This window comes from Sminthopsis crassicaudata, chromosome 4, assembly GCF_048593235.1.
Source record: "Sminthopsis crassicaudata isolate SCR6 chromosome 4, ASM4859323v1, whole genome shotgun sequence".
In the NCBI taxonomy this organism is placed as follows: Eukaryota; Metazoa; Chordata; class Mammalia; order Dasyuromorphia; family Dasyuridae; genus Sminthopsis; species Sminthopsis crassicaudata.
In genome coordinates, this window is record NC_133620.1 from 4830218 (window position 1) to 4842907 (window position 12690).

The window sequence follows — 12690 nt, forward strand, 5'->3', positions numbered from 1 at the left end:
AAAGGAAATATGTAGAATTGTACTATTTTCTAGATAAATTACAACCACAAAATGTATGTTATTTGTTGAATGGAACTCCTAAATAATATTCCTATTGCTTGATACCATGTATACATTTTTTTTCCTTTTCTTTTTTCCTAAGGCTGGGGTTAAGTGACTTGCCCAGGGTCACACAGCTAGGAAGTATTAAGTGTCTGAGATCAGATTTGAACTCTGGTTCTCCTGAATTCAATGCTGGTGCTCTATCCACTGCGCCACCTAGCTGCCCCCTACCATATATACATTTTACAAAAAAATCAACTTCTTATTAGGATACAAAGACATTTCAGATAAATGCCCCCAAAAAGAGGCCATAAATGCTAGATGGTCCTTTGAGGACTACAATGCAATGAAATTGGTAACTGGTTTGAAGAGCAAAAAAAAAAAAAAACCCAAAACACAAATTTCATCTGAGACTTAGAAAGAAATCTTAATAAACAATGGGTCAAAGAACAAACTAAAATTATGTGAATGACAACATAATTATGAAAAAACTGTCAAATTTTTTGGGATGCTGCTAAAGCAATGCTCAAGTGAAAAATTGTATCTAAAAATATATATCAACAACATAGAAAAGGACAGGATTAAACTAATTATGAATTTTAAAATAATTAGAAACCTAATAAGAATTAATACAAGCTAAACATAAAAGAAAAAAGCTTGAAAATGAAAAGAAAAATAGATTATTTATAATCCAAAGAAACTAGAATAATGATAAAGAAAAATAAAAACAGGTTATTTTGAGAATATGATGAATATAAGAAAACATGGAAAGTCATGCCTGAATTGTGTAATGAAATAAGCCAAGATGCACAATGATACAACAATTTACATAGAAAAAACCACTACAAAATTATTTTTAAAATTCATTTCACAAATTTATAAAAAGAAGCTTGGCTTCCAAGAGGACATTTATGAAAATACTTCCCCCTACTACTTTACATATATGTGTGTATGTGTGTAATGTAGGGAGGACTGAAGGAAAAGGGAATTCATGCACATGGATCACTGTATAAACTATCAGATTTTCACATATATTGTTCAGTTTTTCTGGATTTTTTTTTCTTCTCATTTTCTTTTTTCCTAAAATATTATTTGCCATATGGAATGGTTGTTTTGGAATAAGAGGGAAAAGGATATAGCAGTACATTTAGGTGATAAAAAATAAAAGATACTAATAAAATTATTTTAAAACAATACACGAGATCAGCTAAATGCTATGTAATTTGGCTAATTGAAGAATTTGCTTCACATGACTATATATAGCTATGACAGGTTTTGCTTTTCTTGCTTTCTTAATATGTAGTGGAAGGGTAAAGGGAGGTAGAGAATCCTATACTAAAAACAAAACTGAATTTTAGAAAATAAAATAAAATAAATGCTATATAATTATAAAAAGCAAGATTGACCTAAAGAAGAAATGAAAAAAAAAAACTTGTCTTTGCTTTCGAAGCATAGGAGAGGGCACTGAGAGGGAATAAAATGAATATGTGGTTGACTCGCTTTATGTGCTGATTAGGTGATTAAACTACTCTTTTCTTATTATTTGCAATAGATGATGGCCTTTGGAGCCAGAAAAGTAGTAGCAAATATGTTTGGAAATGAAGGCCATGGGAAATTAAAAGTTATCAATCATTTAAAGTAAAATGTACCAAAAGCAAGTCTTATTAACCCTTAGAGTCTGTGAATAGACTTCAGGGTTTTCATGAACTTGAATGGAAAAAAAAAGATGATTTTGTTTTCAGTAATTTCTAACTGAAAATTAGCATTTCTTTGAATTATAGAAGTAGACAAAAAGACATGATTTGGAAAAAGGTCCATAAATTTCACCAAACTCCTAAAGAAATCCATGACCCAAAATAACTGATGAAGTTCTGATGTGGGTGAGTGCAAGGACAGCTGAGTAGCACAATGCACAGTGTCCAGCTGATTGTACTGGATGTCTAATGGGTTAGCAAAATGGGTGAAAAAATTGCTGGATTAGACATTAGATATCCTGAGTCCTCATCCTGGTTAATATGGGAGTGACTTTAAGCAAATCATTTCACCTTTTAGAGAATATCTTTTAAATAAGGGGGACTAGATAATCTAAGTTTTTTTTTTCAAACTCTTGATCAATGTTCCCACAGTTAAATCTATAAACGCTACAGTCAGTGAACCTATATGTACTAAACTTTATTTTTTTCCCAGTATATGAGAGTATTTATTAATATAACAAACAATCCTTAAATGATGAGTGAGACCATCATTCAAAGAGCTTACAGTCAGTAGGACTAGCTAATGGTAGCACTTTGGTAGCAAGCCTAGAACACAAGTAAACCAGAATATAGGAATTATAAGTATGGACAAATGGACAAAACACTGGGAAATCTCAAGAAAACAATGCTTGCCTCCAAGCTTTTGGAGAATTAGACAGGGAAGCATGGCCCGGGAGAATTTCATACTGGAAAAACCACTGGGCCTAAAGCTTTGTTGACTTGAAAGATCTTATCAAGTCGTGAATGAAGTGAGGAAGAGAGTATTTTAGGAATCAAAAAACATTTTATGAGCCAAGAAAGACCATGTTTAAGGAAGCATGGCAGAGGATAAAGGATTGAAGTTGGAGTTAAGAAGACCTAGATTCAAATTTTGACCATGACATTTATGTAACCTTGGGCAATTCCTCCAGTCTGAGTCTCAGTTTCTTCATCTGTGAAGTGGAAAAGAATGCCATCTGTAGAACTTCATTCATAGCTTGTTATGAGGCTCAAATAATCAATATATAATTACTAAATACTGCTGTGTACCAGGTCAAATGAAATAATGTATACAAAGTGCTCTGGAAATTGAGCCTGTTTTGATGTCAATTATTGTTATTGTGATTATATAGCAGCTTCATGGAACATGAGACACATGGAGACTATAATGACATGAAAGTGTCCAGGTACTTTGGGGGAGATACTAGAAAGAGCCCTTGGAGGCAGCCTAATGAATTATACAAGTTTTTATATTTTTTGGTGTGAAAAAATACGTTTCCAATGATTTTTTTTGCTTCTCTGATATTTTTAGAAGGATAGGGAGAGTGTATATGTAAAAATATGATTCAGGCAATGTTGTTTAAAATGTATAATGTGGTTATGAGATTGGGAGATAAAATCTCAGAATTGTTTTAATTTGAATTCCTTTCATTTTAGTGGTTTGGAGCATTTTTTAATATGGCTTTTGTAACTTGGATTTCTTCTCTTGAAAACTGTCAGTCCATATCATTTAATATTTTTTTCAACTGGAAAATGGCCATTATTTTTACAAATTTGAATTAGTTCCTTAAATATCTTGAAAATGAGACCTTTAGTTATGAAAGATAATTTTCAAATAAATTAATTAAAGGCATTTCTAGTCAAATAAAATGTTCTGAATCAGTACTGATTAGAGAAACAGGAATTAAGATAATTCTGAGGTACCACTTCATACCTCTCAGTTTGACTAACATGACAGGAAAAGATAATAATAAATATTGCAGGAGATGTGGGAAAACTGGAACATTAATGCACTGTTGGTGGAATTGTGAAGTGATCTCTGTATTCTGAAGAGTAATTTGAACTCTGTCCAAAGGGTTGTAAAATCAAGCATACCCTTTGATCTGGCAGTGTTTCTACTGATTCTGTATTCCAAAGAGACCATAAAAGAAATAATGGACCCACATATGCAAAAATGTTTGTAGCAACAGTAGTGGGAAAAAATTGGAAATTGAGTGGATGCCCATGAGTTAGGAAATGGCTGGATTAGTTATCACATATGAATATAATGGAATATTATTGTTCCGTAAGAAACAATGAGCCAATAAGAAAAGCCTGGAAGGACTTATATAAGCTGATGCTGAGTGAAGTGAGTAAATCAATAGAACATTGCACAAAGTAACAAAATTATGTGAAAATCAACTGTGATGGACTTAGATCTTCTTAACAATGAGCTGATTCAAGGCAATTCCAGTAGACTTAGGATGGAAAAATGCCATCCACATCCACAGAGAGAACTATGGAGACTGAATGTGGATCAAAACATAGTATTTTCATCTTTGTTATTATTGTTTGCTTTTTCTTTTTTGTGATTTTCCCCTTTTTGATTTGTTTTTTCTTATACAACATGCCAGATATGGAAATGTGTTTAAAAGAACTGCATATATTTAACCTATCAGGTTGCTTGCTGTCTTGGAGAAGAGGGATTTAAGGGAGGGAGAAAGAAAAATTTGAAACACAAAGTTTTACAAATGTGAATGTTGAAAATTATACATGTATTTAGAAAAACAAAATACTATTAAGAAAATAAAACATTTTAAAAAAGAGAAATTTAGGAAGACTTTCATGAATGGATATAGAGTTAAGGAAACAGAGTCTGTAAAATTATGAATACAATAACAATTATATTGTGAAAATGAACAATAACCCCAAAAGACTTAAAACTGATAATATCAATGACCAACCATGATTCCAAGGACCAATATTAAACAGTGAAGGACTAAATATCTAAGATAAGATACATTTTTGGACATAGCCAACGGGGAGTTTGTTTTTGCTTGACTATAAGTAGTTGTTACAAAGGATTTGTTTTTCTTTATTTGTCCAGTTACTTAAGGTGAAAGGAGGAGAAAATATGTGATTGTTTCTTAAAAATAAAATTAAACTTATTTTAAAAAGGAACACTTGGATTGAGTGGTTAAGGCAATTTAGGGGTTTATTGCCATAGGTTATATTTTATCAGTATTTATTTTGCTTGTGAGATATTGGAAGTTAAATATATCACTTTCACAAAATATTATTCTTTTCATAGACATGATTCACTTATTCTCTTGCATAACCATTTTCTTTAGCATTAAGGAAAGAAAAGCACTGTCCCTCTCCCCCCGTTTGCCTTGAATTAAGAAAAGGTGATTTTATTAACAAAGTAAATCATTTGGGAATGGATATCTCTGCTCCCTCCATAAAAGAATGCATTCCAGAACCCATTTGTATATAGAAATTTTTTAAAAATCAGCTGCCTGAAGGATGTCTTGTCACTATTTCCTTTCATTAGAATTAATGCTCAGAAGTTTAAAATCTGATTTTTTTTTCCTCTGGTATATTGGTCTATTTCCCCCAATATATTGGTGATCTTGGTATTTATCACCACAGCATCTTGATACCCTTTAGGCTGAGAGAAAACTACACACATTTCCACCTGCTATCTCTGTTCATTCTGTTAGATATTATATACTGTTATAGATGCAGACTGTGACCTTGTTCAGGAAACTCAAGTAACTTCCTGGATTGCCGACTCTATCAAGCTAGACAAAAATCAGGGTGAGGATGGGGGAAGATTACATGAAGAGAGGGTATGTGTAGCTTTTCCTGGAAATAGCCTTGTAAAAGCTCAATGCGGGTAATGAATTTGACAGCCCCAAAATCTTGCTTGAGAATTCACTCCCTTAGTTTACCGGCTTCTTGGTTTCTCAGATGGTGCTGTCTTGTTAAGCTGTATTTCTTTGGCTTTATTTTTCCCACTGTATTTGTTTTATCAAAGCTAGTTGTGTGTGTATGTGTTTCCTCATACCAAATTTCTAATATCAGAACCCCAGCTTTGATCTGCCTGTCCCAAATAGTATTTTCTGTGCTTCCCGATTGAAGGCTGTACACAAATTCAATTTCCTGGACAATGATGAAGATTAAAGCCACACCAAAAATTGATTCCTCAGGAATTAAATTTAAAAACTCTGCCAACCCAAAGCATGACATACTATGATCGCTATTTGTTTCCCTTCTTCCTGGAAGGGTTTACTCATCCTTTGTAATGATAAAGATAATCCCAAAGCAACTTGACTTAATTATAAAGAGTTAAGAAAGAAATGACTCATATCAGTCTGACTTTGATATTTTAAAATAAAGTGCAATTACACAGCGTTTGGAATCATGATTCAGAAAGTGAAACTATATCTCAAACACGAATGATTATGACCAAGTGATAATCTCTCAGAGGCTTTGTTAATTTTGTTAATTTTGATTCATATATTACTTGTAGGTTAATGATTTATTCCCTCCCCTTTTTAACTCACAGGTTGATATGGAAGAGTTTTTCTTTTCTTCTTTTCTACCTTTCTTCCCATTGCTACATTCCCTACATCATCACTAGCAGCCTCTACTCCTTTGAAACAAACTCAGTCTACATTATCAAGCCTATCATTATTTTATTTCCTATGATTTTATTTTACAATGTTTGTTTCCTCCCTAATTCCTACTTGTAGTCTGTCAGCCAGTCATTCATTGGCTAATATGTGTCAGGTACAGTACTAAATACTAAGGCTCTAACTAAGAAAGAGAAACAGTCCCCACCATCAAGGACCTTACAATCTAATGGAAGAAGACAATAAGGAAACTGCAAAGGAAGGGGGATATTGATGCAAGGTCCTGGTCTTCATGGAGCCCAAACCAAGCAAAGCAGACGACAAAAATGAGGTTAGCTGAAAATGGAGTCTTCAATAAGAGTTCAATGCCATCCAGTCATCCAGGAAGAAGGACAGGCAATAGAGGATTTTTGTTGAGTATCAAGACTGAAATCAATCTTTAAGAGGATGAGATTTCTGGTGATGATTTTATTCTGGGGGAGCCATGATGTTTAAACCAAACACTGCAGACAAGGGAAAATAAAGTAGTTATTGATACTATATCCAAATATTCCAGTGCCTAAACGCATTCATTTCTATCTACCCATGGAAGTTGTACATAAAAATGTTCAGATCCTGCTATCACCTCTCATCAATGTCCATATTCATGAACGCTGGAATTCCCTTGTCTGATGACAATCTGTTGCTATTATCATCCCATTACATCCTGACTTCTCCCGTAGATTAATCACTGTATCATTTCTAATCTTTCACTAATCTTCGATTTCTTCCTCTAAACATTATGCCTCCATTTCATATAAACACAACCATGTCTTTCCCTTTTTCAACAACCCCTCAATTGATCCTTGAATCCGCACTAGCTAGCATTCTATATCTCTCCTTCCTTTCATGTCTAAATTCCTTGAAAATGCTATCTACGATATCTGCCTCTCCTTCCTCTCTTTTCACTCTCTTCTTAACTCTCTCTAGTCTAACTTCCACCCTAATAATTCAAACAAAATTATTTTCTTCTAAGTTACTCATGATCTTTTAATCATCATATCCAACGGTCTTTTCCCAATCCTTCTCCACCTTGAGCACTCTGCAACCTTGGATACAGGTGATTATTCTTTTATACTTGATCATCTCTTTTTACTAGTTTTTGTGAGACTATTCTCTCTTGACTCTTCTACCTGAATGCTTCTTTTCAGTCTATTTTGAAGGATCATCATTCAAGTTACTTCCTCTAATCATGATGATTCCCCAAAGTGTTTGGTCCTTTTCTTCCTTTATATTCTTTTGCTTTCTGGTGTAAGCTATAATATAGGCAATTATCATCTCATCCTGATCTCTTTACCCAGTCCTAACCTCTCTCCTGACCTCCAGTACCACATGTCCAAACTGCCTATTAGATATTACAAAGAGAATGTCACATATATAAATACTGACCTCCCTTCTTTTAAAGGCACAGGACCCACTATCTCCAAACTCTGGCTCTTTTAACTGGCTGTCCTTCCTGGCTGGAATTCTTTCTTTCCTCCCCTTTGGCCTTTGTCTCCCTTGCATTCCTTCCTTTCAGAAGGCTAGAGATACTAAACTGTCCATAAGTACCATGTTGCAATAAGTGTGTCTAAAATCTATTTACTGTTTGGTGTGTCTTTAGACTGTCTCAGATCACATGTCTCCTTTTGACAAGAAGTCTTTTCCAGGCCTTGATCTCAGTCCCTTCCCAGTGTTGGTTAACTTCCATTTATTTTGTATGTATATTGTTGGTACCAGTTTGTTTACCTGTTGCCCTCTCCATCAGACAATGAGCACTTAAAAGAAAGGTCTGGGTTTTTTAACCATCCTTTGTTTCTCCACTTATAGAGTGCTCTGGACAATTAGATGCTTAATAAATCTTGTTGACTGACTCATAAAATTAGGGTGATCACATTGGCATCACCTTTCCCTCCAAGTTGTGGGAGAAAAGCATCCTGCGGATCCTAATATAAGTCTGAGTCCCGAGGGTCACATATTCCAAGCCCATACAGAAGCCCTAGAATCTGATTTCCCCATATATGTCCATTTTAGAGATAAGGAAATTGAGGTTCAGGGAGATTATGCCTTGTCCAACATCTCATAGTACCAATGGTCAAGGTAGGATGTGAACACATGTTTTCCGACTCCAGTTCTAGCACTCTTCCTTTCTGTGATGGTATCACTTCCCTATCTTCTCTTCTTCCTCCCCTCTTCTCTCCTTTCCCTTCTCCTCCTCATCCAAAATGATGATGATGATGGTGATAAAGCCCAAAGTGTTGCTCTTTATTCTTCCAGACATAACAAAGCCTCATTAATATTTAAGAGTTAACATTTTTAAAATGTATTGCTATAGAAAGACTTACAATCTTCAAATCATGCGCCTGGAGACTGTAAAGACCTGGAGAAAAAGTCAAAACTCTATGGCGATAGGATAAGATCAACACCATCTCCATCTTCCTTTCATCTCCTATAATTGTTCCAGTGAGACTACAGTGGGGGAGCTTGCTTCCCAGAAATGTCATTTTTTTTAAAAAGCAACCATTCCACCCACGTGTGCAATGGCTCATTTTACAGAAGACACCCCAGAATAATAGTTGGATAGTGACATCCTAGAATAATCTCTATGTGAAGACTGAGAGCAACAACAATAACGGGCATTGATGCTTAATTTGTACTAGTCTCATTGATCTTATTCAAAGATGGTCTAATCCAACTCCCTTCTCTTCCAGAGTTCAAATCTCCGACCATGGGGACTAGCACAGAAACTGCATGTTACAAGGGAGAGAAAGGCTCTCTAACAGTGAAGTCAGCTCCTGAATTAAAAGCAGCCACACAAAGAAAGGCAGAATAATCACAGATACCGAGATTCTATCTGGCTTGATGTGATTGGACACTCTGCTGTTGAGAAAGAAAGAAAAGCTGCCATTGGCTAGATCAGCTACACAGCAGAGACACAGAGGGAAAGGATAGCAGGAACCAATAAGGAAGAACAAAGGTGGGGAAAGGAAGAGAATCTGAAAGAGAATGGAACCTAGAAAAGGCTTTGAATGTTGAAGCACATAATAAATAAAATACGTGAGTTAAAGCCAGAACCAAGCTGGCAGGTGCTTTATGGGATAAATGATGGGAATGGCAGCACACCTTCATGGAAACTGCAGCAGACCACATGGGGATCTTGAGAACTGGATTCTAATTCTGACTCTTCCATTTAGTAACTATGTGACCACAAGCAAGGGAGTTGACCTGTCTGGGCTTAATTTCTTTATCCGTAAAATCAGAGAGTTTGACTCAATCATCTCAATGTGTCCGCACAGCTCTGGACTTCTGTGACTCTGTGAAATGGCCCTGGAGGAGATAACTGCCTGGAAGTAGGGGATAAACAGTCCATCCCATTTCAGCGGCCTCTGTGGATACCGCTGAGCCGTACTGAAAACACTGAACATCAAACAATCTTTGGATGCTCTTATTGCAAGATAAGTCCGGTCCTTTCAATGGTGCTCCCAGACAGATTAGTATCTGCAGACGGTGACGTTCTGGAGACACACTAGCCCCAGCTCAGCAGCCTGTGGAGACACGGGCCAAAACGACAAACCACGTTCTCTTAGTTACAGTGGCCACTATGTACAACCTGGTATTCAGATAGCACCGTATTAGAGCTCTCCCAATTCAGCAGGCAGAGGAGACAGTCACCACAGGACAGCAGCAAGCCAAGCCATACAAGAGGAGGAAGAGTACAATAGGCTGAAAAATAGAGTCTCCCTGAGAAAGAGATGGGTCTAATGACGAAGCAATGCAAAAATATTCTTATGGAATTCAGGAAGTCTGCCCCTACAATCTTGGATATGAGATGAGAAAAAACCTTACATAACCAGAGAAAGATATTGGAGACCTGAGAGAAGGTTGATGGCAGCTACGATTTCTACCAAGGTCTATTCTAAAACATATAATGCTACTTAAGGCCAGATCAAATCAATATATACATTAATTCAAAATAGACACATTTATTTAACTAGAAAAAGGTGAATACAAGGGAAATGTCTCATTTCACGTACCCAGAAGCACACTGTCCTTCAGATTCCCACTGTGGCAGCACATGGGACTTGGGGGAATAGGAAAACATGTCCAGTAAACCAGTCCTGCCCCTATCACTGCATCCAAGTGGGAACACTTCCTCCCTCTAACCCTGCCATCTCCTACTCTCCTGCTTGCTAGCAGGGTGGTGGTACTTTAACAACTGGTTGGGGCAGGGAAGGATACTCTGGACTTTTCTGTCTAATCTGTATTACTATCATTTTCTCTACCAGTTTTTTAAGTCAAAACAATCATCAAAATAACAAATCAAGCCTTAATTTGTAGCAATTTGCTCATTTCCAAACTGCAAATGTTCACAGGGAAAATATAATAATCCCCAACCCCTCTTCCTCCAAGCTTACCTAACATTTAGATTGGAGAGGGTAAATGACACCAAAGTTCTGTCATTACCTTGGTAGTTAAAGGTAGGGCCATGAAGTGGAGATCTTCAACAAACAGAAGATCTAATTCAGTCCCAATTGATCAATGATGGACAGAATCAGCTACACCCAGAGAGGGAACACTGGGAAATGAGTGTAAACTGTTTGCATTTTTTGGTTTTTTTTCCCAGGTTATTCTTACCTTCCAAATCCAATTCTTCCTTTGCAACAACAACAACAAAAAAATTTGGTTCTGCACATATATATTGTACCTAGGATATACTATAACATACTTAATATGTATGGGAATGCCTGCCATGTAGGGGAGAGGGTGGAGGGAAGAAGGAGAAAATTCGGAACAGAAGGGAGTACAAGGAATAATGTTGTAAAAAATTACCTATGCATATGTACTGTCAAAAATGTTATAATTATAAAATTAATAAATTTTAAAAAAAATAAAATAAAACAATGAGTTAAAAAAAAAAGGTAGGGCCATGAAGATTATTTGTAACATTCATTTTAAAAACTTGAAGTGCATTGGTAGAAACAGTTGCATCTATTCTGAATCCTTGCATCTGAATTAAAACTATGAGAAAAGGCCTTCCATTTTCGCATTAATGCAAAGCCGTTAGATGGCACATTGCAAAGTGTTCTGGATTGGAGAAAGGAAGAGCCAAGTTTACAATCTTGCTTGAAACACTATTATTACTTGTGCAACTGCATTAAAGCCACTTAACCTCCAGCAGCCTGAGTTTTCCTATTTGCATACTATAAGTACTTACTCACCTCACAGAGTTATTGGGAAGACCAAAGAGAATAATATAAATAGTGCCGGGGAAATCTTAGAATGCTATATAAATTCCTATGATTAATATTAAAGAAATGTACGTATACCATCAAAGCCCTTTTATCCTATGAAGCCCAAATTTTCTCTAGTGAAAAGATCTGAGGGCTTTTCTATCTCTGGTCTGAAACTTAAAAAAGGCAAAGATTATTATTTCGAACCAAAATGTTTGACAAAACTGCATGTGCTTCTTCTTGGGAAGATTTAACAGAGTGAGACAGCATCAGAGCACACACATTAAGACACATGTAATCTTACCCATTTGGGTATTTCCTCTAGTGATACAAATCCCAGCAGCCCATCTTAGCTCATTCTGTCCCATGCTTGTCCATGTCTTCCTGCATACTTTCCAAATGGATGGTAATAAAGCTCTTTGAAGTTTGCAAAGCCTTTTCCTACATTATCTCATTGCAGCTTTAGGATGCACTCAAGAAATACTCTATGTGTGACTGTCCCCAGTTTACATTTGTGGAAAGCTCCTTTAATGGAAGTTCAGTTACCTGAAGTGGAAGGTGATCCTGCACTGTCTTGATGCTAAATTGCAACAAATGCCATCCTCGATCCACTACAGTAACCTTCATGCCAATAGCCCAGTCTTCTTCTTGATTTTTGCCACTGTGTGAATGGCAGTCCAATTAGTCATCATTCTCTCCATACCCCTTCTTGTGTCTGGTCCTCTAAGCCCCCTTTTGTAATTCCCCTACATTTTCTAATCCTCAAACATTTATTAAACACTTACTATCCACCAGGGACTCAGTTAATCATTAAATATGCAAAAATAGGCAAAGGACAGTCCCTGCCCCCTCACAATGGTGGGAGGCAACATATAAATAAATATATAGAAATGGGCCACATACAGGACACATAGGAAATAATTAACATAGAGAAAACACTAAAACTAAGAAGATTTGGAACCCTAGTTCCAGAAAAAAAATTTTAGTTGGCACTAATGGAAATCTGAAAAGTCAATAGACAAGAGTTGAGGAGTGAGAGCACTTCAGTCATGGCAGGCAGACAAAGAAAATACCACACCTGAGAGATGGGCTGTCTTGGTGGTGGAGCAGCAAGAAGGCCCATGGAGGAAAGTCTGAGAAGACTGGAAAGGTAGGACAGAGAAAGCATCATTTGTCCCATTATCCACCCTTTTCTCCATTTTGCTCTGCCCCTTTATGGGGAGGGTCCTATATACCTGCTTGCCAAATGAAGCATTTTGTATTTGATCG

The 12690-nt window shown here is 36.2% G+C and overlaps 1 protein-coding gene across 1 annotated transcript in view; it reads left to right on the forward strand.

The window, feature by feature from the left end:
* The window catches only part of ST6GALNAC3 (ST6 N-acetylgalactosaminide alpha-2,6-sialyltransferase 3), a 460411-nt gene extending 450050 nt beyond the window's left edge, over positions 1-10361 (forward strand). Inside the window, exon 3 of the mRNA XM_074265593.1 lies at positions 8902-10361. Within this exon, the coding sequence (XP_074121694.1) occupies positions 8902-8929 (28 nt within the window). The 3' untranslated portion in view covers positions 8930-10361. The remainder of the gene's footprint in view (positions 1-8901) is intronic.
* The last annotated feature ends 2329 nt before the right edge of the window (positions 10362-12690 follow it).